Source organism: Pyrgilauda ruficollis, unplaced genomic scaffold (assembly GCF_017590135.1).
Source record: "Pyrgilauda ruficollis isolate IOZ18807 unplaced genomic scaffold, ASM1759013v1 scaffold38, whole genome shotgun sequence".
In the NCBI taxonomy this organism is placed as follows: domain Eukaryota; kingdom Metazoa; phylum Chordata; class Aves; order Passeriformes; family Passeridae; genus Pyrgilauda; species Pyrgilauda ruficollis.
This window is the reverse complement of record NW_024525267.1, coordinates 8,709,129-8,735,703: the sequence shown is the minus strand read 5'-3', so window position 1 is coordinate 8,735,703 and position 26,575 is coordinate 8,709,129. Positions and strand designations below refer to the sequence as shown.

The window sequence follows — 26,575 nt, the reverse complement described above, 5'->3', positions numbered from 1 at the left end:
AGGATTCTCACACATTTTTCACTGCATGCAGTTCATTAGCAAATATCATATGGTGAGGGGTTAGTTCTGTCAAGTTTTAAGAGGTTGGGGGTTTTTGTTTGTTTGTTTTCTTTAGTTGTCTTTGTTTCAAGCAAGCTTATCTAGAAATATAGAGTGTGCTAGACTGCCAGCATACAGTTGCTGTCACAATTGATGTCTTGGATCTCTTCCATTCTTTTTCCTTTCCCTGATACAGCTAGAAAGCCATCTGGCCAGAATAAAAAGCCAAGCTGAATGCTGCAGGTCAGACTGGCCTGAACAAATGTCTGCATTTCTGCATGGAGCTCAAAAGGATAAAGCAAAGGACAAGCGGAAAAGAAGCTAAAGAAGAAGAAAAGAAAAAAAAAAAGGGACAAAAGGAAAGAATAAAAGGAAAGAGAAGAGGAAAGAGAAATGGAAAGGGGCATCACCTTTCTGAAGGAAAACTAAGTCTTCTGTGAAGCCACTGCACTTTTATATGCTCCCAGGACAAAGCTGACCAACCTGTTGAAACTGTAGGTTTATTAGAAATGAGTCTGTGTTGAGTCAGACCTCCTCTCTCATAGGGATGCACAAGTCTGCTCATGGCTTAGAAACCATGGTTTGGCACATTTCATTTTTCATTAAGAAAAAATGACTGCATAGACAATTAAAAAATTACACCCTGAAAGGCTGAGGTAGCATTTTTTGATCTTTAGGGTGAGCGATCTGCAGGAAATCTGTGCCGTTCCTGACCCTGTTAATGCAAATAGCAGATAAGGATGAGGAGGGCAGTTTAGGTAAACAATACATTTTGTGTTATCTGATTGTGAGCCTCAAATGGAGTTCAGAGTCTCCTTATACCCATTGATCCAGGGTTTTTCCCATTTGAAAATTTCTGCTGGAGAAGGAAGTCCCAAGAGTGAAGCCGAACCCTTGTGAGAAAGTTTGAAAAGTAACAACAGGCTGAGCTACTTCTGAAAGGCTGTGGATACTCTCAGACTCCTTGACTTTCTGCCACCCATGAAATCAGGGGTGTCATTCTTCACTGTTCTGTTTCTGTGGAAAATTATTTCAAGTGAATATTTTCTACACTCCTGATGGAAGCCCTTAATTTATGGCACCTGAATGGAAGAATACAAGAAACTGGAGAAAAGGGAAATCATCAGGGACAGAATTATGCTTCTCCAGTCCTCTTGCCTCCTTCCTTTACATCTCAACAAACAAAACCTTGCCATTGGTTTTGAATTCTTTATGTGACTTCTGAATGTTCATGTGCTGCATGATCACAGACTTGGCTTTTCTCTTGTTGCCTGTTAAGTGAAAGATGTGCTTTCCCATGTCTGCACTACCTAGCTCCTCACTCTGATGCTTCCTAATGGCTGGAATAAACCTGAGAACAGGCAGGCAGCAGAGCTGCATCCATCCAGCTCCCTGCAGCTCTTCCTGCCTCACCTGCAGGCTACTGCCAAGCTGTGGAGTAGTGGAGCTGAGGGCTTTGAATGTTACAACACACACATATATATATATGAAAAACAGATAAATATGCCCAAATTCTCCTCCCGTGTTGAATAGTGTCTGCTCTGCAGTCTTAGATGTCACACAGAGATGTGCTTTTCTTTGAGTAGTGTCTATATCATTGATTTATAATCCTATAAGTAGGTTGCAAGACTGATTAATCCCTCATTTCTCTCTGTCCATCTATTTCTCATCTCAGTTCTTTTCTTTCCCATCATTTATTTACCTAGCAGGAAATAAATTGATTCAATCTATTTCCTTATCCTGTCTTTCTTATTTCTCTGCTAATTATTAGTAGACAGACTCAGCACCCTGTGGGAGGGACCCCTCTGCCCTTGGTTACCTTTGGAGCAGCAGCCTCACCTGCTCTCAGCTGGGATGGATCCCACCCTTCTGCTCTCTCCAGGGGCTGATGACAGCCTGCTTCACTGCAATCTGATTAATTTGGAACTGTGTTACTTTCCTGGAGAAAATGCCACAGGATTACCTAGGGGAGGGATGCAGAGGTTCATTAAATTGGTCAGTCCATCTTCCTGCCAATCAGTGGCAGCTCCTGGCAGGGCACACTCCAGCTCTGCTCCAGCAGTGTTTCCTAAGTGCCTGGTGATGTGCTGCCAGCCTTGATGATGTTCACAGCCAGCACCTTCCCAGGTCAGGAGCACTCAGATCCGCTCCTCCTGTGCTCTGCCCTGCCCCTGGTCACCTTTCCTCCTCATATGTTCCCCTCTGCGAGCACCACAGATAGCTCTTGCTAAGGAAGGTGTTGAGCAGAAGTAATCCCTGCAGCAGCACTTGTGAAGGAATCCTCTCTGGGACAGCTTTGCTTCTCTTTGGGAATGTCACCTCAGTGCCTGTGTCCCGTGCTGCCCACACACAAACATCCCTCTCAGGCTTGCAGGAGCAGCCTGCTCATGCTTGAAAGTAATGATTTATAAACTTTCTTTAGTGCGACCAAGTGAGCAAGAGGCTTTACTCAGACAGACCTGGCTAGATGGAAATTATTGACTAGGAGAGGGTCTCAAGGTGGTTAGAAAAATAGCTGGCACCAGTGGCATACCTCTCTTTATCCATTTCTGAGTTGTGCTTTACAAAAGTTCAGGTGGCTTTTGATGCCTGGCTCAATTTGTGCCTTGAACTAAGCAGCTGTTTTATTTCTATGCAGACAATTTTCAGTGCTGAAGAACTTCCTTGGTCCATCTTCACTACTTCACTTAATCAGATGTGTAAGGAGATCATTTTAGCTTCATTCTCTGCCAAATACAGAATCACAGAATGGTTTGGGCTGGAAGGGACCTTAAAGCTCATTCAGTTCTATCTGTCTCTGCCCTGTGCTCCTTCCCTGTGTTGGCTTGTACATGTTGTTTATATCTGCATCCTAAATCAGGAGTAGCATCAGCCATGGAGAATAAATCTTCATCCTGCTGTGTTGGATGATGCTCTCCTAAAGGGATTGGGATGTGCATTTATTAACTTGTTTCCCTGGCTTCCACAGGCCTTGTTTAGGCAGAGGTTATGAGCACAGGCAAAGCAGTCTGAAAAGCAAAATGGGTGCCCCAAGGCCTCAGCAATTTTGGTGGCTGATCCTGCATTTTGGAGAGCATCCTTACCACTGCAGGTTACAATGCAAACCCTGTCTGGGGTTGTGGAAGGAGTCTGGGATCTGGTGAGGGCTCAACCCATGGATAATGACAGGAGTTGCCAGCTTGCTCAGGCACAGCTGCAAGACCACACAAACCAGTGCTGTCAGCCAAATCAGCTCCTGCAAATAAATCCATGCTTGCTTCATACCCCATCCTGACAGCTCCCTTTCCAGCTAGGCTCCCAGGGCTGGGATGTACAGCCTTGACACTCTCCCAAATGCCCACTTGGAAGAAGCTGCTGTGCTGATGCTGCCAACTCCCAGTCTGGCAAAAGCCAACCCCAATTACAAAAGACAAGCAGCAGGAGCAGTCCCTGACACTGTTTTCTTCAGCAGTGGAAATTATGGCTTGTTCTAGTAGGGTTTGAAGGTTTTAGCCTGTTCTCCCTCCTGTGCTGAGCCCAGAGTATCTTCACCCCAGCTGAGGATGCTGAGAGTAGGCTCAGACAGGAAAAAAAAAAAAAAAAAAAAAAAAAAAAGCTCCCCAATGAATATTTTATGCCATTAAATGAAGATGTTTTCTACACCTGCCCCTACACATGGCAAAACCTATCTGTGGACAACTAGACTTGGATCTAGATTTGGGTGCTTTATCCTCAAACTGAATTAATGCCACTCTGTCCCTCATGGCTGTGATGACTCCACACCCAGACACCATTCCTGGCTGGGACAAAACCTGCAGGGTCTGGTCAAAGCCACTTGCAAGGGAATAGAAAGAGCTCCACCAATTTCCACGTTTTGGTTTCTGCACTGAAGGAGCCCCAAAGCAATGGTGGTCAGCAATGTTGTGTATGTTTATGTCAAAAAATCTCTCATACCTTGGCAAAGTCAGTTCTTTTGGGAATGCACTTGTAACCAAGCTAATGATGCAAGAAGCAAAGGGAGTCATGTCGTAGAAATTATGTAAATTTCCAAGTGAAACACTTCTGCCTCTATCCCACTGTCCTTCAAAATCTTCATTTTGTATCTAAAGTGTAATTTTTTTGAAGGAAGATTACCCATTTGCAGCAAATAAAGTGGAACATTTTATGAACAAATGGTTATAAGAAAACACTTCTTATCTGCATAGACAAAGTATTCCCTCTTCGGCCTAATTTGCTTGGGAGAGGGAATTAGGTGCTACAGAAGTTTTATGGATGAGGTATCTGTGACCAGCTCAGCTTGATTTATTTCCTATTGTCTTCAGGCTAACAAGGAGGAGGGTCAAGAACTGTTCCTATTGTTCTGTAGAGAAGCTCTATTGTAACAATAGATTTATGTATCTCCCTCATCCCCAAACCACCTAAAAATAAGATTATGTTTTGCTCATTAATCTCAACAAATTGTATTCTGCTTTGGTCAGGAAAACAAGACCTATGGCTTTTATGGTGCTCAAGAAAAGTACGGACACAAACACTCAAGGTCAATAAAATGCACTTTTTATTCTGTATCAATGAAAATATAGCCACATGTAAATAAAGACGTGTGAAAAAAAAAATCAACATTGATCCTCCCTGAAGAAGTACAGTTCATTGTGCTAAAACCCATTTTCCTTTGGGTTAGAAACAGTTGTCTGCCAATGCTTTAAAGTGACCCACGATTTTCCTTGTTGTTGAATTTTAGCAAACAGAAAAGTGCAACAAGAAGCTTCCTACAGATAAACCAATTTCTCCTGAGCACACACACAGGTGGCCAAGGGAGCATCCACTCTGCACAAACTGATGTGGGATTTCCAGTAGAAAGATGGTCCTTCCTTGATGCAATTCCTGATTGCTTTGCAGGTTTCAGATATGGTAGCAGAGGTGCATTCCTTTCATAGCTGTTCGCTTTCAAACACTTTATTTTATTTTTTTTTCCTCTAGGTTTTTATAAGCTTCCTGCTGTCAAAACACAGTTCTCAATTGCTTTTGTAGAAATAATCCTGAAAGGCAGAGGCATTTAAAATCCTCCCAAATCCTCAGTATATTAACAACAGCAAAAAAGATAGCTGGGCTGTTCAAAAATATTGTCGGGAACATGAATGTCATTTGCATTGGCTAGTGTACAAAGAGCAGCAAGTAGTAACAAAAGAAACATCACCCCAGCAATAACCCTTTCCCCCAATTTCTTCCTTGCAAAAAAAAGAGTTTTCTCAAAATACTTTTCCTCCCCACAGTCCCGTGTCTGTGAATCACATACATTCAAAAGCAGCAGTCACTCTGTAGATCAGGTTTTCCAACACGAGCTTTTAAAACCAGTTGTTTTGCCCAACTTCTCCACGAGGGTTGCACAAACACAATTATACCAGCTGGTGCTTTTTCAGCTAATGGGACACCTTGAAACTTGGACACAGAAAGTAAGGACCTCAGGGTAAAAAAAAAAAAAAAAAAAAAAAAAAAGGATTTGAAAGTCCTGCTAATGTTCTGGAAAGACTCCCACAAGTCTTTCCCTTGTCAGGTGCTGGAGGGTGGAGAGAGACACCACAGCACAAATGTGCCACAATTGTGGGGTGGGGAGTGCTGAGCTGATGGTACAAGGGAAGAAAAAAGTGCACATTAGTATTTCAGCAGAAAAAAAAAAAAAAAATAGAAGGTAGTTTATGCCAAGGTGGGGTGCTCAGCACAACCCTGTGGGTACCTTGTGAGGGCAGGCTGGTTTTTAGGTTCAACATCTCTGTGCAGGCTTGTACAGCAGCTCCTGCTCAGTTTAGTTTTCAGTTGTCATTTTGGGTGAGGGGGCGAAGCCTAAGGAAAAAAAAAAACCTAGAAAAACAGTACAATGTTTTGACTGTAATGAGGTCCCCTGCGATGACAATTCATTAAAAAATAATCTCCCCCTGCCACTAATTGTGATTATTCTGTGAGCATGCTCCTACCAGGATACTTCTGCAGACATCACTGCAAAGCTGAGGGTGCACAGATCATGCCCACTCCTTGTCCCTCTTTCTTCCCAGTATAAATTCCCTAGATTTTTCCTCATTTAGGAGCCTAGGTTGACTAGTTCCCTAAATGTGTGGGAACTCATAAGCATATCAAAGGGATGGGGGAGGCAGGGGAGGAAGCCTAAAACCCATGTGTCCCTCACAGAGCCAGGATTTCAGCCTCAAAGCCTGGTCTGGGGTGGGGGCTTCACCTCAGGAACCCCCCACAAGCTGCCCCTTCCCTGCTCTGCTCTGCTCCAGCTGCGGGCACGAACAGGACCCAAAAGTTGAGCACATCTGCCCACAGCTGGATCAGCAGTGCTCAGATGGAGGGCTGCAGGGCAGGATTCAGCCTCACAGCACCTGGTGCTCAGCCCCTTGTCTTTGTCATCATCTCTCTCTCCGTGGCAGCAATAATAGCTTTATTTTTAACTGTGCTTCTCCCCAGAGAGTTTGCACAGCTTATGTACATATCTGGCTTGTGCAAGGATATTCTAGACAGTCATGAATTTTGAGCAGTTACTTTGGATGGAAATTACTGACAGTTCAGACCAAGAATGTGTCTTTTGGATTCAAATACGTGTTAATTAAAAAGTGCCCTTTCCCTGATCGGGTCAGCTGATTTTCATGGCAATTCACCTTGCTGTCCCAATCTTCAAACACATCCTCTACATTTCTGCATTCAGCATGCAGCATTTAGTAGGGCATGAAATCTTGGACCCATTTGCATTAGACAAGGGCCTGAAATTAAAATTCTAGTAGCCACAGTTCTCAGTTTTGAGAAAGCTCAGCCCATGCTGGGACTCAGTGTCCTGGTCCCTCTGCAAGAACTGGGTTAAAGAAATTAATGGAAAGACTTCCACTGACCTTAGAAGGAATATTTACACAAGATGCTCAAAGCTTGAAAATATTTACCTCCACAACAGAGAACAAAATTTAGAGAATCTGCTGAGACCACTTTAGTGAACCACTCAGTCACTGGCTGGTATTTAAGCAGGACATTAAAAAATCTGCTCTTGCTACAATTCTTATTAGCATATTATTTCTTCTGAACACAAATAGCAAAACAGATCATTACCTCATTAAACCTGCTGATGCAACATCACTTAATCAATCTCCCCATTTCTACAATTTGCTAGCCTAATGATCAAGGCAAGAAAACATGAGAGGAAGGAAGGAGAGAGAAAGAGAAAAGATATAAACAAACAAATAAGGAAGGAAAACACTGCATTTCATTGTGGAAAACATCCTGCTTCATATTATGTAGCTTTCAAAACACAAAAATTAACTCAAGATACACAGCTACACCTGCACATAAAAGCCCAGGCAAGTCTCTATGCAGAAGAACAGTCAATAGGTATGTAAGGTTTATGAAGCACATCATGTCCTAATTCATGTGAGGGTGGTTGGCAGTACTAATGGGATTTTGTTACATAAACTGGGCTGATAATGCATTGGAGCTTTAAACTGTTAGCAGGAGTATTTTTACGGCTGGCATGTTTTCCAGACAAGATATGGTGAACTTTTACCTCTGCTAGCAGCCCCACAAGCTGCCCCACATCCTTACAGGGCTGCAGATCTCTTAAAGGGCAAATCATCCACAATCAGCAAGTAAGGGGGAGAACAAAGCTGCCCTAGGAGAAATGCTGCAGCACCAGCTCTAGGAGCATCTCTGCATCCCTGTGAAACCAGGGGCAGGGGGAGGCTGACACTGAGGTCAGCTGTGAAATGTGCCCATGGAAGTGCAATAGTGCCAACTCTTACATTTGAGAAAACATGGTTTGTGTGCAAGTTTTCTGGGAAAGCTCATTAGCCAGTTGTACCCTCCACAGAAAGGAGCCACAGCTCCCCTTGTCTGAGTGCAGGGATTTGATTGGGGCAGCTGAAAGGAACATTTACAGACCTGCTTTGCACTTCAACGCTAATGAGCTTTTCCACTGGTATCAATAAATTCTCCTGCTCACAAGTTAAGCATTCCTTTGGCATGTCTTGCCAGATAAATCCTTTATGGTCTTTCTGGTAGCTTGCCCAATTCCCACCAGGCAGATTTTTGAAACCCAAATCCTACCTTATTGCTGGCTACTGCCTCTCTCACCCAATAAATTCAATTTACTACTTGATAGAATTAGGCAGTTGGTGGCCCTCAGCCCTCCCTTTAAATAGAAAAGAGATGTGTCTGGGAATCTACAGACCATCAACAGGCAGCAGGAAGAGCTGGGAGGTGCCATTGCATCCTTGCACCCATAATCCTTTTCTAAAAGTCCCATTGTGGGAAGATCCTGCAGAATATGCAGAAACCCCTTCTGTGATTCATTTCAGGAGAAGGATGTTCACACTCACCTCGTGATGACCCCAAAGGGATGAGCTCTGAACATGCACTGAGTGCAGGGGGGTTGTTGGTATTCAAAAACTGGGTATAAACTACTGGCTGAGGTGATATTTCAGCTCTGAAATTTTAAGGTACAACCTGACTGAACTTGTTTGTAATGCCAGGACTCCTAATTATACCTAAAATAAAATTTGAAAAAAAAAAAAAAAAAAAAAAGCAGCTGTTGCCAAATAGCATTTGATGATTTGAGTGAAGAAGGCAGTAATTAATCCTGCAGGGACAACAGAGGACTAATTAGAAGCAGAGCAGAAATTTTGTTTTCCTATAGACAAAAAAAATGCCTTTTTCCATGAGAGCTCAGATAAGACACCCAATTTACAAACTGAACTGTGACCTCCAACTAATGGTCCTGGCAGCAGCCTTGGATGCAAGTGAATCCCAATGATTAGTCAGAAAATACTTTTTTTTTTTTTTCCTTTTTCTAGGAAATAAAAGTGGTGGCAGAGAAAAGAGGTGGAACATGTCAGGAAACTCTACTGAAAACAAGTCCAGAACAGGAAAGTACCCACATGTCCTTGGCACAGGACACGTGGAGAAGCTGAGCAGAGCCCTAGTTTGCCTGAGGAAATACAGAGAAATTCTACTATCACTGCATGGCACTGGTTCAAATTGCTCCTAGGGCTGAAGTTCACCCAAAGTGTAACTGGAGTAGGAATGGTCACACACATGGCAGAAGCTGGTGTCTCACTCCAGTTCCCCTTCTCAAAGTGGCTCATTAAAACCCACAAACACTCCAGTCTGCCATTCTATGGAACACTCAGAGTGCAGCTCAAGAGTGTACAAAAGGGGCAGAAAATAAAATAATAAAATAAAATAATGCAAAATAAAATAAAATAATACAAAATAAAATAAAAATGAAGGTTTGCCTAATAAAATAATGCCCTGAGAATGGCAGAAGCCTTGCCCTATTATTCCTGTTTAATTTGGAGACTTGTTGCTAAGCCACAGATTGGGAAGGATTTTGTGAGCAACCCTGTGAGCCACCATAGAGACTGAGGAGGTTACAGAGTCTGGGAAAACATCTAATAACAGAGCCAGGCGTAAACCTTTGAATGTGCCTCGACAAGCAGGGAATAAGCCTGGGAATGGGGCTTGGGCAGACCCTAGGAATGTGCTCAGACCCCATGGATGTCCCCAGATCCTCTGGACAAGCCCAGGTCTTTTCATCAATGGTGTCCACACTCCATGAGAGGAGGAGGCTGAATCCAGAGGGATGAAAATCCAGAGGGATTAAAATCACCTCCAGATCCAGCCACTAATGAAAACCTGCACATTTCCTACAGCCTTGGATGTGCACGTCTGCCAGGGCAGCACTGAAAACCAGCTCAAATGCTATTGATATTTTGATGGCATTTTCAGGCACTGTAATCACCCTTCACTGGAAGAGGGTGTGGGTGTTGTTGCTGTATCCATATCAGCCCACTGCTTCCAGAAACTGCACAGTCACTGAGACATTGTTCTCAGTGTTTGGCACCAAGGGTGGATTTTAGCTGATCCCTGACTAAATGCTTAATTTATTTATATGCCATAGTTTTAGAATATGCCAGATTTCTCTGTTTGATGAGTATTGGCTCTCACAGCTATTATCTTGAAAATTGGCAACATGCTCCTCCGCATGGCATTTAAACTGAAAACCAGAAAAAAATAGGACATAACTAAAAACCTTCAAATTTTACCTCCTGTTTGTGCTATTAAAATCTACAGAATCACCAAATGATAAAACAGAACTTGGGGCTTTCTGTAAATCACTTGGTCCAATGCCCTCTGTTCATTGCAGGGCCAGCTGCAAATACAGAGTCCATACACTGATGCTACATAATTCAGATAATGTAATAATTCCTCTTTGTAACAGATTTTTGGGATACTGGAAGAGCTTTGGCTCTCCTGAAGCCCACATTTTCCCCTAACAGCGTATTTTTAAATATCCTTTAATGGACTTTCCTGTCCCACAGATGTCACCCCAGAAACGTCTGCCAGCCTCATCCTGTCCTACAGCAGGGAGAGCTGAGCCCAACCTAGCACAAAATCCTTTTTATAGGGCTTTTAATTAAGGCTAATTGATGTATTCATGGCAGACAGCCAGACACAGAGTTGGTGCACACCAGTAGTCTCAGACTGTGGGCCAAACAAGCTTGCATCTCTGAGAAGAAAATAACAAACAAAAGAACTTATCTGCTTTATAGAAAACAGATAAAAACGTTTGTGAGAATACTGCCTCAGATTCCTGGTTCCACATGCCATGCATCAGGGGGCTGATTAACATAATGTAAGAAATAAATACAAATTATTCAGCATGGCCTTGTCAAATTCTTTTTAAATGCTCCTGCTATTTGAGTATACAAAATCAATATGTGCCTTCTTGTCCCACTGTGCTCTACAAGGTCAATTTTCTGCCTGGCTAAAAGCACCCTCAGTAAGGATGATTTTAGTTTGTTTGTCATTTGTTAGATATCACAGCACTGATCTTTGCACAATATTCTTTATGTCAGTAAGAACATTCACTGCTTCTCTGCCAGAAGAAATGTGGACTTTTTGTCAGTTTTAGCTCCATTCAGCACTTTGCTTTAAGAACATATTTCATTTGAAAATGCACCATAGTATATTAAACCAAATAAAACATGTAGAGATTGTGTTATCTGCTTGCACCAAAAAAAATTAGGGGAGAGTTATAAAAGATATTCCCAGATGTGGAAATCTAGATGGATCAAACTTTTCCTTCTACAGCCTATTAAGAGCAATGTTAGCAAAACCCATTCAAACCCTCCTCTGCAGGAAAATGGTATTTGAAAACCTTTTTTTTAAAATAAACCAGGTATCACTTTGACACCACCTCAGTTAGGGAAAAAAGCATTTTTTTTTTAAGAGTCAATCTGTCCAATTCTGATATCCAAAAAGATAGGCTTGGGTTTTCTAAATGCTCAAAATCCAAGTAAAAAAAAAGTGCAAATTCTCACAATATATCCCTCTATATCCTCACTCCCAAAGTCCATATTAAACCTTTGGCTTTTTTTTTTTGTTTTCCCTTCCAGTTCAGGACATCTTTTTCCCCCAAAAGCCTCTAAGCTATTTCATGAGCACAACATCTGTTTTCTGACCCAGGCAATGATGACATCTGTGGAATGGTCTCAGTTACTTCCAGGGCAACTGCTCTTGGCCTTGCAAGAAGTACAACATTATTTCTGCAGCTTCCAGTCCTCTGAAACTGTCCTGGGATCCAAAATACATATTAAAGTCTGATCTGATTATCAGATTCAGCCTTCACACCTGTGCAACAGGGTTACTCTCCATGTGGTGATAAATGAAGACTGAACTTGAGTCTAGCAATGAGCCCAGACTTGGTGCAGCATCAAGCCCCCAGAGTGTGCTACTTCTGCAGAACATAGAAAAGAAAAATGGACAAAGCTAAAGTTTGTCACTTCCAGAATCAGCTCTGCTCTAACCCCCGTGCCCTGGCAAAGACAGAGAAAAAAAAAGATTTACAAATACAAATTCAGAAGAACTGAATCCTCACTACAACAATATTTTTTTTCTCAGTAATTATCCTGAAGTGCTGTTCTATCTCTTATATGCAACATTACACAAAAGAAGCTATTAAAAGTACTCTAGTTCATTTGCTTTGGGAAGTGTTTACTTCTCTGTACACATTTTCTGTACATGTTTTATTTCTATCCCAAAGTCCAGAAAGATAAAATCCACTCGAGTGCAGGTAAAATGCTTTGGACACACAAAGCACAGGGTAGGTGCTAAGGATGCTGTTCCCAGCATCTGGCAGGAACATCTGTACAGGTTTTGAGCTCTTACAGGAAAGGAAAGGAAAGCATGCAGCCAAGAGCTCCCTCCTCATGGTGTGTCACTGCTTGAGCACTGGCCTGGGTGGAAGTGACACGTTGCTGTCCTTATTGCACTTAATCACTACAGGTGGTTGTTTTCAGTCCAGCCTGAACTACAGGACTGGGAATCATGCTTTTTAACAGAGAAGGAAAGCCCCAGTCACTCATCACATCATGCACAACATGAGGGGACAGGAGAAGAACTGCTGACGACTCCCCGAACCAACATGGAATGCTCCCAACATGGATTTTGGAGGCAAAGTCCTTCAGAATTGCACCAGCCACAGCCAGCCCCACAAACTGAGCCTCCCAGCACACAGAGCCTGGGACAGCCCAGGCACAGGCTGTGCCTGCAGGGCACCCATCACTCCACTGCTTTGTGCAAGGTACAAGCTGGTTCCACTGAACTTGCAGTGGACAGGGCTGGGATATCAGAGTCAAAGCAGCACCAGAAATAGACCTGGAGACACTGTATTTGTTTCATGGACTTGGTATTTTACACTATTTAGCCACTCACTACATATTTGAACCACTCAAGCTGTACTTTAACTGTAATAGACATTCTGGGCCTGCCCAAATGATTTTCAAGGTCAGACCAATCCTGTTAACACATTCTCTCATTGTAAAGTGGCACAAAGTTACACCTGACTTGCAAGATAAACCTAAACAGAGATCCCTTTGCATGCCATGCAGTTCTACCTAGAATTGATATCAGTCATAGAGAAAGAAAAGCAGCCTGTCACAAAGGCAGAGGAATGCCATTAAGGCTAAAGCTTTCTAACAAAGCCAACCCCCATTATCCTGCTGTCTCTTTTACAGCATCACTTCATGGCAGGTTCATGCATTCCAGGCATTTTAACAAAGTCTGGCCCCCAGACTGAGCCTGTGTGGCTCAGCTATTCACCAGGCAGCCCTGGGCAGTGGCTGTGTGTCTGTCTTAACCAGCAGACCAAGTCAGGCAAGAACATTCAACACTTGACATCTTGGCACTTAAACTGTACCCACAAGGTCTGTGCAGACTCCTGCAGCAATCTTGTAACTCCCTAACCCCATAACCCCCCCATTCTTTCAGAGTCCCAGGGTAGAACTTATCACAAGAATGGGAAGTTGTGTTGTTTGCAGGTGCAGGGTGTTCTTGCAGTCCAAACCATGGCTGCAGAGTCATGGATTTGCACTTGTGTCAGAACAGCAGCTGCAAAACACAGCTGAAAATTCTGACAGAGGCAACTGCAGCTGCAGAGAACTAAAATGAGCAGGTGACCTGATCACCAGACTTTGGGAAGACCTGTCCCCTACTGTGGCTTTTTGTTCTTTCCCCCCTCCCCTTTTTTTTTTTTTTTTTTTTTTTTTGGTACCTCTAATTTCCTAAAGAAAGGAGCAGAAACAGGACAGAAAAAACTATCATCTCCCAAAAAGCCTCCACGAGTTGACACAACAGAAGCAACGACTTCTCTGGCTTTCTTATGAGTTTTTGGAGCTCTATGGGTTTGCATTTCACAGTTGAAGATATGTTCACCCTAAGATGTAGATTCCTAATTGCCACTAGAGCAAATGATGGTTTGTTTGGGCTTTAAGGATTTTGTTAGTTTTTCAGGAAGTGATTTCACTTAGTCTAGTTTTCTAATGCTAAAAGATGGATCTAATACTGGTGTGTGTTTAGAATGCTCACTAATTATACCCAGGTATTTGATATACCTGATTCATAGTGATGCCTTGTGGTACATACATGTTTTACTCCAGGCACTTTTGAAAACACAGGATCTTGATACAAGAGGCCATTTAAGCCGGAGCCAGGGGGAATCCCTCTCTGAAGGAGCCACTGTGCTCTGCTGGGCTGGCCTCAAACTACACCAGGTAACATCTCTGAAGCTGCAATGGCAATTTCTGCTATGCATCTTGTGTACCTGGATTTAAACCAGTGCAAATTGAGAGGCAAAAACCCTCACCAAACTCAGGGGCAGAGTCCAAAAGTCCAGCTCCAAACAGGAGATCAAACAAGATCCAGCACAAAGCCTGTCCTGCTGCAGCCCTGCAAATCCAGCAGCTCCAGCCCAGGAGTGCGGAGGGGGTCTGAGCACAGCCCAAGGCTGGGAGATGCCGACGGGAGTCAGCTAAGAGGAGGGACAGAGCCTCTGACACCTCTGACCTGAGGGACTCAGTGTGTGTGGGCACTGCAAGCCTGCTCCCAAAACGTGGCCCCTCCATGCACTGAAACCTCCAGGAGCCCAAGGCAGGAGCAGCATTCCAGGCAGGGCTCCATCCCCCCAACACACCCACCGCTCTCCTACCCACACATCAGCATCCAAGCACCTTGGACTAAAGAGAACTACATCCTGACCAGTTATTTTATCTCTTTCTAAAGGCAGCTGCAGACTAACAAATGTCCTCATGAAAGAGAGTGGAGGGGGATTTACTGCAGCCTTTTAACTTCAGGCTTTCAAACTTGCTCCCATGGTTCCCAAGAAGCTGAACTATGAATGTTCTCTCCCTTGCTCAGACCTTGTGCAAAGTCTTTCTGCCAGGGGCAATAGGGGAGACAGTGGGAGAGCAACCTCAACCCCACAAAAATGGGACATGCTAATGAAGATACTGACAGAACCGGACACCACCACTGAGGGCTGCAAAGAGAATTTACATAATGTTACTCTAACAGTTCAGTAAAAATGGCATCAGTAAAAGGAGGCTTTCAAGAAAGAAGTTACCCCCAAACACTCAGGGAGTGCAACTGAGAGAGTTTCTGTTAGTTTCATTTTGTTACATAAATCACCACTGTTATTCTTATTATTATTATTATTATTTCTTACTTACGATGTTAAAAGAGCAGGAGGATACTTGAAATAAAAGGCTGTGCATGCACAATACCCACACAAATAAATTCCAGTGATCCACCCTAGCACCAGGCACGGTGCCCTTCCCTGCCCACTGAGCTGAGCCCTCCCTTTAGGAGGAGTAGGGGAAATCATCACCAAATATACAGTATATTTTCATGGAATGATACCAGGAAACAATACTAACAGGAGTCTGAACGTGTCCTTCACGTCATAGTAATCTACTGTTTAACTCGGCAGAAAAGACAGTGAGGAAATAAAAGCTCAATTCACCCAGCCTGAGATCAAAACTGTCATGGCAATATTGGCAGGTTAGACCCTGATTCTTTAAATAGTACATTGCCTTTGTTAAACAAAAGTCATTCTTTTATTACATAATAGAGATTATAAATAAATGTAAAGTGTGCATGCAGTCAACTGCATATTATACAAGCAATATCTATGTTAATAATTGCTTTCTTTGGCAGGCCAGAATCCAGCTGGACATGCAATATTTACATATCAAAATCCTTGGTGTGTTCAAGTCATATTGGATGCAAGTGAAAATATATATGTATATATATTTACCGTATACACACACATTTTTATATATATATGTATAAAGGTATATATACACCTCTGCATATATACTGTATACATATATACACATAGGTATATGCTAAAAGTGGATTTCATCTTTTTCAGATTCAGGTGATGCAGGCCTTGAAACACTAAAAATATCCTGACAGGGTATCTGGGGAGGGGACTGGGGTGATAAATGAGACTTGGGGGAAGAGAGCTGAGATACGTTCTTTTCAGACAATATTTTTAAAATTTCTGCCACCTGCTTCTCAAGGGCAGCCATCCTACTGCTTAGCAGCTGGATATCTTCTTTGAGTTCGTGCTTGACTTCCTGCAGCGTGGTTTGTAAGGCCTGCTCAGGAATGGGGTAGAAAGGACACCTAGCATCCGCCTGGATGGGGCTGTGCTCCAGGGGGCTGCGAGTCTCACCAGCTTTATCCAAGCGAAGGTCACTTTTTGTTATTCCACTGTCACAAGAGTCTGTTTTCCTCAGCGGGTTTTTATTTACACCGTTCTCCGAGTCATTGGACTTGGGGTCGTCGGACAGCAACCCCATGGACTCGGCCTTTGTGACGTTGTTCCAGTCCTCCTTCTTCTCCTCGTGGGCGCCCATGGTGTTCTTCAGCCGCAGCCAGCCTTTCCCGTTCCCGTTTTTCATCCGCATGGGGCTGTTCACTTTCAGGCATTTCTGCTCTCCGTTTGTGTTTGGCTTCAGCTCCATCACGTCGCGGTTGTTCTGCTTCACGGCCTCGCTGGTTTTCATGTAGGCCAGGGTGGTCTGGATGGGCGTGATCTGGGACACGGTGACCACGCTGGTGCCCGTGATGGAGGCCCCGTTCTGCACGCTCCTGCTTTCCACCTGCAGCTGGTTCCGCTCGGGGTCGATGTGGGTCGAGCCTTGGTTGCGCATCTCCTTCTGCTGCTTGAATTTCTGGAAGAGTTTCCGCACGGGGTGGTCCACAGGGATGCTCAGGGTCACCTCATTCTTCTGGCGCAGGCGCTCCTCTTCCTCCTTCTTGACATCGCTGATCTTCCTGAAAATGATCTGTGGGGGATAAATCCACAACAGAGTCAGGAACCAAAGGATACTGCAGGAAATTATTAATTTGAGATGGGTAAAAAGTCTTGAGAACAGCCATTTCTCTCTTTATTCTTAATTCTGATCTTCCTTTCCATCTTAATTTTTTGTAGTGAATTCAAATGGAGCTGATCAAGACACAGCAACCTCAAGGTTAACCACTATAGATAGGTTATGTACATATACACACACACACTTTCTTAACAGGATATAATAAAAGTGGGTTTCACCTTTTTTCTTGATGCAGAAGATACTACTAGTTGAAGAACTAAAAACATCCCAGCACCAACAGGAGGAAAGAAACCGAACAAAGAGAAGAAAGCCATTGACAAAGAACCCAAATACTGTGATGCCAACCTACCCATTACTCACACTCATAGCTGCTCTGTCACTATCTTTAGTACAGATCAAAAGGAAACAGTAATTCAGCAGGGACTACGTAGCTGCAAGATAAATTCAATGCACACACCCTTCCAGAGGGTGGAAAATCCCAGTTTGCTCAATACTTTTTGGTTTTGCTGTTAAGGTTAGGGTTTTTTAGGAGTGTTGGAGGGTGCAATTAGGTTCCCCATGGGCCACATGTGTGGCTTCACACACTTTACAAGTGTTTACTGCAGAATTAGTGTGTCTAATAAGTGTAGGTGAACTGGAAGCACCATGGAGAAGCAGCGTAACAGGGCTGTGTGTGGCTCTAAATCCCAGCAATATCCACCATCTCATCATGCCATGCCATTTATGCTGAGTTATTTCACTCAGCAGCATGTCTCAGGCTGCTACAAAAAAAGGAATTTGAGCCTCAAGCTGAGGGAGGATCCACAGACCAAAATCTTTTTGTTGATTTTCTGCATGTTACTCATATGATTTTTTTTTTAATTTTTATTTTTAGGTTCATCCAGTTTTCTTGAATGTGGGACTGGGAATCTGGGAAACTGGTTCTCTGTTTGACAACACTGTGAAAAGCAGCCTGTGATTAAATACAAATATGGACTGTGAGGGGATAGTGTGGTAAGAAAAGGAAAACAAAGCCCTAGAAATACACAAATAAAACCCTGTCAGTCAGCTGTAGGCTTTTGAAATATCAACATGAGTATCCATATTTGACAATCTATTTACTTTCAAGTCTCACATCTTCAGTAGTCAGCAGAGAAGTGCCACGATGTCTACAGATCCTTCACTGCATGCATCTGGGATGAGCTGGACTTCAAAGCTTCATTAGAGAGCTTTCAAATGCAGCAGATATCTCCTTGCCTACTACTGATAGACACAGCTGCTCATAATAATTTGGTTAACTTGCTTATTAGAAGCCCAGTTAAAAAAAATATAAACAAAACTAAGGGACAAACATGGAAGTTACTTTAATCTGACTACTCTGACCTAGATGCAGTGACACATTCCCTCATTTGGAGGCTCCCTTTCATTAGCAGCTGCCTTCATGGAGTTACTCTCTCTCTCTCTCTCTCTCTCTCTCAGGCCACTCTCCAGAGCAAACAATGGCAAGAGAAACTGCCCGTGATTCAAAATTGAGTGATCACATTTAACTGAAGCCACGCTCTCTAAAGGCACATTTGGAAGGTGGGCTGTGTGTGATGTTTTGTTTGTGCCACTCTTGCCCCCGAGGGCAGCGCAGCACCTCTGGCAGAAGATGCAACAGTGAAAGCAACCAGCTGCAAGGATGTGTCCCCAAGGGGTGTCTCAGGGGACATGGCTGGTTCCTCTGCTGTGCTGCTCTGCCTTGTGCTATGTCCCTAGAAACATCTGCAGTAGGAGAAACATCCTCTACCCAATGCTTTAAAAGGTTGTGCAGGGACAGGACAAAGGGGGAATGGCTTTAAAATGAGAGTAGGTTTAGACTGGCTGCTAGGAAGAAATTATTTACTGTGAGGGTGGTGAGGCACTGACACAGGTTGATCAGAGAAACTGTGGCTGCCCCATCCCTGGCAGTGTTCCAGGCCAGGTTGGATGGGGCTTGGAGCAACCTGAGAAAGTGGAAGGTGTCTCTGCACAGAGCAGGGGGTTGGAAACGGATGATCTTTAAATGTCCCTTTCAACCCAAACTGTTCTATGTTTCCATGATTCCCCTGCTTTCTGGCCACAACTCCGTTTCACAGCTGGAGCACCCTGCTCTCCTGCAGGCAGCCTGTGCCTGGCAGCTGCTGTCCAGAGGCACTGGGGGATGCTGAAGGGAGGCAGCTCCGACAGCCTGGCACGAGCCCACGGCACCTCCCTGGCCAGTGTGGCACTGGATGTGCCATTGGGAAAGGCAGGAGGCAATGCTGACAACTTCTGTCCCACTGCATGTTTACAATAACCAGAATGACAACAACAAGGACCACAGCAGCAGTTTCTGATTCCTCTTCCAAAGCTTGCACTTCACTGAAAATTACCTTCACCTCCCTTTCTCCCCCAGTCCAATCTTGGCTCTTTTATCCCTCTTCTAGACTCAGTTCAAACCCTCCCCAGACAGAGGTCATCTCCCTGCACAGAATATAATTACCAGTGACTGCTGCTGCTGGGTTTGGCAGAAGAAAAGCAAAAACCTCTTTAATCTGACACCACCTTTACCTCATACTCCTGAAGTGTGTCCTTATAAAAGTCAGGAAATGACTGTGAAGCTTTTTTGCCCCAGAAACACTTGGCCAGGTGTCATTTGGATGGGTTGAGCTCAGTGGCAGGGGGGTCTGAGCCTGAGTGCTGCTGTGACTCAGAGGAGAGCAAACACTTTGGGAACAGCAGAAAGGGATGGTGGCCACGGTGGCAAATGCCATCAGCTACACAATGAAAATCGGTTCTGCTGTGTGAGGCCAAGCACCCACTCACCACTCACAGCCATGAACTTTACCCCTACTTTATGCCCATGCAGTGGAGAAGACACACACCCAAAGCCATGCTGTCACCTCCTCAGAACACGTTCTCTCAGCTTCTTGCAGGACACAAGAGCTCTTCAATTAGTTATTTCCCTTTTCTTCTCTTGGGACAGAAAATGCTCCAGCCTGGTTCTGGGCATATCCTTTGAAGAAGCAGATCTGCCACGTGCTGATTAGTGCAGAAAAGGCCCAGGGAGTCAGAAATCCAGGGGTTAGCTGAGAGTCAAGGATTCAGGACTGATCTACTTCAGTGGAGCCCTATTTCCAAAGGCAAAGGTGGGCTGATGCACAGCCCTGAGCCTACTCCCCCTTTGGCTTTCTCATGGAACCTGCATGTGTTCATAGCTGTTTGTTATTTTCTTTTTCACTCTGAAATGCATAGCCAAACAGACCCTCACAGCCCAACTGACCCTGTGGGATAATGGCACTTCGGATGGAGACTCAGGTGTTGGTCCTCACTCTCCCACTGAACTACTCTGCCAAGGAAATCATTTCACCCCATGGAGAACTTCCCCCTCTTCCTTCCCCTCAACGTAGGAAGATGCACACCTAGCACAGCAAGGATCTAGTTTTGGTCAGCAGTACTTGAGAGCAGCAGAATATGTACTAGTAAAAGAAAAGAAAGATCTTACACAGACAAAGAACTGAAGAAAAAAAAAAAGTTAATTCTAGCACTAACAGAGCAATAGTTTTTTTTCATTACCAATTTTTTCCATATTAGGAGATTTTTCATGTGGCTGGATTTAATCTGCTTCCACAGTGGTTTAAACTAAACCAGAATAGTTAAAATGTGTTTACATTTACAAATGTTTACATGGAAACTTAATTCTATTAATGTCTAATAACTTTAACCAGATTTTTTTCTTTATAAATAAGAATTGAAAAACATCTCATGCAATCTGACATTTCTCTGAGATTGGGAGAGCATTATTTTGAAATCTTAAATTGGATGAGCTATTTAATTTGTCCCTGACCCTTCTCAGAGAAGTTACACATAGGCCTGCCCAAGTGTATGTCCCAAGAACAATGACAATTTTCAGAAGAGTTAATCAGAAGAAGCTGAATTGAGTATGTATAGAGTATCTCAAAGAGTAAAGAGCCACACTCCTGTCTCACACCAAGTTCTAAATTCATTAATGTAACAGACCTTAGGTGCAGGACTTAATTTCCTTTATGGATCAGATTCTGAAAGACTCTTCCATGTAGCACAAATTTGTCCCATGGGACCAGGTTCCTGGGTTTCTTTTAGCGTATTTATTTTGGGAAGAAGGGGCAACAGAGATGACATTAATTACTGAGCTTCCAAAAAGGAAGCAGAAGTTAACTGACATTCAGCCATGGGGACTGAAATACTCAAGTTATTTATGAGGCAGGCACGGAGAAGAAAACAGCAATTTGAGATTCTCTGATCTCAACCTCAGGCTCCTTTCCCTCCCTTCCATACCAAGAGGTAACTCATGTGAGTGTGAACTCTGTCCCTTCCAAAAGGGGACCCTACCACAGGTACTGGCAATGGATTTGTCACTGCTGGAGCAGCTCCTGCGAGGTGCCAGCTTGTATAACCAGCCCTAAAAACAAGTACAGATGAGGGCAGCAGCAATGAGGAGTCAGCTCAAAGCTGAGACACACACACTGAATTAAAGAGTAAAGCTGTGGCCTTTTCAGGTGCTTTGAAATGCATCCCTTGTCTGCTGTCTTTTTCTGTGGAAATCATCCCTCCATGACCTTGCTCCATACAAGAGATCTGCACAAAGATCCCTTAATAAGTGACTCCAAGGCAGGTACGTGCAGGGATTACAGAACTGGTAAAAGTCTTGAAGAATTACAGTGAGTTCATAAAAAGGTGTTTGACCAGAGATCATCCTGTCCTGTGCCTGAACACCCCACGCTGTTGTTAGTGGTGTTCAATGTGTGCCTGCTCCTCTCCACAGAAACCCACAGAAAGGGACAGCCATGGATCCAAAGGGAACACAGTTGTCATGGTGATGGATGCAGGTGTGTGCACTGACTGTGGGGGAGAGAGGCAAGGAGGGAGGGAGAGCCACACAAAGCCATCAAAAAGCAAAGATTTTCACAGTGTGAAGACCCTGTCCTTGGAGAATTGGTTTGACTCAGCTCACTGGACATTTCTGCAGCAGGAACACCACACTTCAGTCCCCGCAGCTACATCCACTCAGTAACCACAGGTCACTCTCATTAAAGCACAGACCAGGCTGATGGCAGTGCTGATCATCTCTTGAAAGTTTGTTTCAGGGGCAATTATCTTGTCTGATTCGATGTCTTGTAGAAGCCTCATCTCCCTTGCAACTGATTATTCACAACCCAATGCATTTGTGCAGATTTGTCCTGTATTTTTGTTCCTATTTATTACAGCAACTTCTTAGAAGGCATCTGAGATCAGTCAGATAATAATCATAGAATCACAGAATCATTAAGGTTGCAATCAAGATCAAGTCTGAACCAGGTTAATAAATTTGAAGAAACAGAGGGCTCTTTTTAACCTGGTCCCATCTGACAGCACAGGTCCAGAGCTGTACAAGAAAAAACACTGCAGATGGAGCAAGTGGAATGAGCAGAAAAGTGAATTGGACCTTCCCAAGTGATGGAGGCAGGGAAATGCACCCTTCCTTAAACCACACTGCAGAGCTGGCAGCTGGACTGCAGTTGGCTGAGACCCACCCAGCAGCTCCTTCACCAGCTGTCAGATCCAACCAGAAGGATTTGGGCTGGTTCACCTTCTCCAGGAATGTCTAATTCCCACACAAAAAGGGACTTAGAGTGTCCTCACAAGGTGTGTTGGTTTTGGCACCCTTTTATATAAGCCTTTTTGCCTTTTTTGGGTTTTTTTGGAAATAGGAGAGCTGCCTTCCCTTGCCTCCTTGGCCTGAAATTACACAAGCTTAGCTTAAGCTGGCAAATGATTTTAAAATTTTTAAGTGGTATAACCAATATCCAATACTGCAATAACACAGATCTCATTTTCTTTGGAAATAATGCTACAAGGCTGTACAACATAAATTTCCATAAAGATGTCTGCAAAAAATACTATTAATTTTCACATCGTGGAGTGCACTGTACAAAAGTAATTTCCATTTTCCTCATGCTAATGTGGAAGGCAGATTTATGTCAGATCCAGGATTTAGACACAGGATACCCCAGCGCAGACGTGTGTGCTATTTCCTGCTCCTGAAAATACATAATACATAAATACATTTCCTGCCCCATAAAATACACCCAATTTCCAGAGCACAGACACTCGGAAGAGGGCTCACTACAAAGCCTCTGTCTGCATCTGAACTCACCCTCCAGGAGCCCTGCACAGCGGACGGAGGAAGACAAAGGCACTTGGAAGGTGTGAGTCATTTCACCTGCAGCTGGATGTTAAAGCAGGTCAGACAAGCTGTACCCTGAGCTGCCCGCTCGTCCCTGGTGTCTGCACAGGGAGCTCCGTGCCTGTCGCCTCTGTGCAGACACCCTCCATGGATGGTGGGGAGGCAGGATTCAAATCCCCACCTCTGGCAGTGCAAATGTCAGGGTTTGGTGCAGAGTGTATAAAAAAGCCTCCTGTAGTTATTCTCTGTGTGTGTGTGTTGTGCACCCTTCATCTGGTGCTGTTTTTATTTCCACCCCAGTGTGGTGGGGGATTGCCAGCTCCTGGCCGGGATGAATTCCCCACAGACTCAGGGCCCAGCCAGTCCTTACAGACAAACTTTATTCTTCCAAAAGCTGCAGAGGGAGGACAAGCCACGACTGCCCAGGAGACCCTGCCAAACTGGTGGCTCTCAGTGAGAGCTTGTGGGAAATCAGATGGACCAACTGGATGAAGCACCAGCAGGGAAAGGAATGCCATCCCTTCCCCCAATTCTCACTACACTTCCCAGGAAAACCTTCCAGCAGGGGAATGGAGATGCCCTTCCCACAGCCCCTGGGAAACTGGAGACCACCTGAGATGTGTCTGTTCTGCACACCCCCCCTTTGCACTGCAGAGCTCATCTCCCTCCAGGTGCTGCAGGACAGATCCTGCTCGGATCACTCCCACCTCTGGCACCAAGCACTGCCAAACCCAGCAAACCCTTCCCAGGCCTTTGCCCTGATGGGCTCAGGGGGGTCTGGGATGCTTCACCCCTCAGTCCTTGAGGATTAGCCCCCTTTAGTTGCCTTCAGCTGTCAAAACAGGGCATATCTGGGATCCTCTTTTCTGATATTCTGAAAACTAGGCCAGTCAAACCCAATTCCTAATGTGTAACCCTTGGTGAAAAGGCTTGCTCCAAAATGAATGTGTTTTTAAAATCTAGGCAGGTCCCAAAGAACAAGGTTCACTATTAATACTTCATGTTAAAATGCTTTTAAATCTTATTTTTCAGATTTTCTTTTTCAGAAAGCTCCCAAGACATTACTAATACCTGATGCTAAAATGCTTTTAAATCTTATTTTTCAGATATTACCTTTTTTTAAAACCCAAAAAACTTCCATTATATTAAAAAAATTTTTCTTTTTTTGTTTACATTAATTAAAATGCAAATTTAAAAAGTCAAACTATGAAAGACTAGATAGAAATGGATTAATAGGAAATGACCCCACACAAGCCTTTAGGCTGCTTCCCCTAATTCACTCCTGCAAATCTCCATAAACTCTTAGCTCACTTTATTAATCTGCACTCCAAGGATGCAGAGTAGATGGTTTGAAATGATGGCTTTATTGTTCTTCTGCTCTGTACACTCCTCAGATAGTTCCACTTTGATGTGAAATTCAGCCTCAAAAACAAACTGCTCTAACAACTCTTTTAATTGCTCTCCAGTAAATTCCCCTTAATCCTCCTGTCCCAGGAACTGTTTTGTGTTAAACCACTGCTCCATCTGCGTGTGAGAAAGGAATCACTGTCCTTGGCTGTGCAGTGAAAATGACTGACTGCTGAGCAATTAGTTAATCTCCAGGATAGGGATGTCTCACTAAACAGTCTTTCATGCTGGATTTTGGAGGAAAAGAAGATTTCTGCAGGTTAGTCTTCCAGCTGCTTGAAAGAAACAGTAAATAATAGCCTTTCTGCAAATTTCCATTGATCCTGACTTCACAGACACAGTAACATGCTACAGCAAAAGCTTCCTACCAAGCACATTTTAATTTTGCTTTGGACAAACTGTATTCACATCCATTCTTCCTAAGCACCTATAGAATTGACCTGCAAAAGATGTGAAGATTTCCAACCCAAGTAACAAAGTGATGTCGCTTCAAGGAAATGAGAATTATTTCCATGATGCTGAAAAAGCCCTTTTATGGGATATTTAGTGGCATTTTATGTGCAAGGGAGAGGCTCATTCTTTTATGATGACTTAATAAAGATCTTTGTCCCCCAAGTTGCTCATCAAAAGAAAAATCAGGACATGTAATGAGGGAGAGACCCTTCAGAAGAGCACAACAACAGACAATAACTGATTTCCAAAGTCCAGAAATTCCATCATCTCCTTACTACTTGTCCTACTGTTTAGAAATTGATTACTGTAGGTCAAATTTTAATCTGGTTCCATTTCATGTTCGCAATCAATTCTCACAGCACCTGAGAACTCTTGCAGAGAGACATCTGTGCATGCTGGCAGCCAATTAGGCTGATCTGCATTTGTGAAAAAGCATGAATATTAAGAAGAAAGTGGTTGAGAGTCTGACCCATCCACTTCGTACTTGGTATGGACCTGAAGTCATCCTGGTTTCATTTAAAACATGTCTGGATGGAAGAAGAAAGAAGAGAGAAGTGGGCAGAGATCCAAGTCCCATTTGTCACATTCCCAGACCATCGTGGCCAAACACACAGAGCACCAGGCTGGGATTCACAGGGATGGATTATCCTGCTGGCCTGACCTTCAGCCAAGGGGGAAGTCCTGTACAAATCACTCTGCTTCTTCATGTCTCCATCTCCCCCAGTGAAAGAGAGGATAATAACACTGCCCTCATTTCCCCAATTAACTAGAAATCCCTCTGTCACTGCTAACTATTTACAACTGAGAGACTAAGACCCATGGCTGACAGCAGAGAGAGGTCACTGTGCTGGCCTGTTGCCAAAACTGAGGCAGTTAATTTAAAAAAACCAGTCACAGAAAAAATGCACATAGGTGTCCTCAGGGTTTCAGCTCACGATCAAGGGCCCAGGGCACTGCTACCCTAAGATGTTTAGGGCAGTGCACAATGGAAGTACAGTGCTGCATGATGTCCTGTCCTCATCCCCTGAGACATCAATCTCAGACTGTTTAAAGGTACTAACACCTACTGACACCTACTCTGCAAGGAAGGATCAGTCAGATCACTCAGCTGGCCTGATGGGTTCTTTAAATGGTGTGAGTACACGTTCAGCCAAGTGTGGGCTGAGCTATGGAGTCAGATTTCCAAAAGAAATGCCAAAACCTTCTCCTCCCTTGGCAAAATTATACCATTTTCCACCAACTACAAGAGCGTTATCTGAGAGCAGCTCGGTTTCCTCTTCTGCTTTTTCAGTCACTCAGGCCTGAGCACCTCCTGCCCAGCGATGCCTCCATCTTTTCATATCCCAGGGGAAAACAACTCATGGACTTTCTGTGGCTGCAGGTTCAGCTATTGTCTGATGTCTGCCGGGCTCTGTTTGTCTGCCTGAAAAGGATGCTGAAGAAGGGCACTGGGCACCTTTGGAAGTAGGGAGCTTTGCCACTGTTTTTAAATGAGACTCTGGAGTTGGAATTGATCACTTATTTTTGCTGCTTTCTCACTCACCATTTTCTGTTTTCTTTGCTGTAACCAAACAGCAGATGCTTTAGCATGCTGCAGAGCAGACAGATTCAGAATGATTTCTGCAATACTATCCAAGTGAGCAAAATGCTCCTTCCACATACAAAATCATTTCAATCAATAAACCAGAAAGGCTACTTTGTTTATGAATTTATGATGGGTTTCAACCAGGGTCTGTTGCTGCTTGGCCTTGTTTAGGGTCAGTCTGTTGCAGAGTGAAGTATTGATCTGTGTGGCCTCAGA

At 43.8% G+C, this 26,575-nt stretch overlaps 1 protein-coding gene across 1 annotated transcript in view; it reads right to left on the bottom strand.

The window, feature by feature from the left end:
• Nucleotides 1-15,737: 15,737 nt before the first annotated feature.
• Nucleotides 15,738-26,575, bottom strand: part of KCNH5 (potassium voltage-gated channel subfamily H member 5) — a 147,891-nt gene continuing 137,053 nt past the window's right edge. Inside the window, exon 11 of the mRNA XM_041476314.1 lies at nt 15,738-16,685. Within this exon, the coding sequence (XP_041332248.1) occupies nt 15,738-16,685 (948 nt within the window). The remainder of the gene's footprint in view (nt 16,686-26,575) is intronic.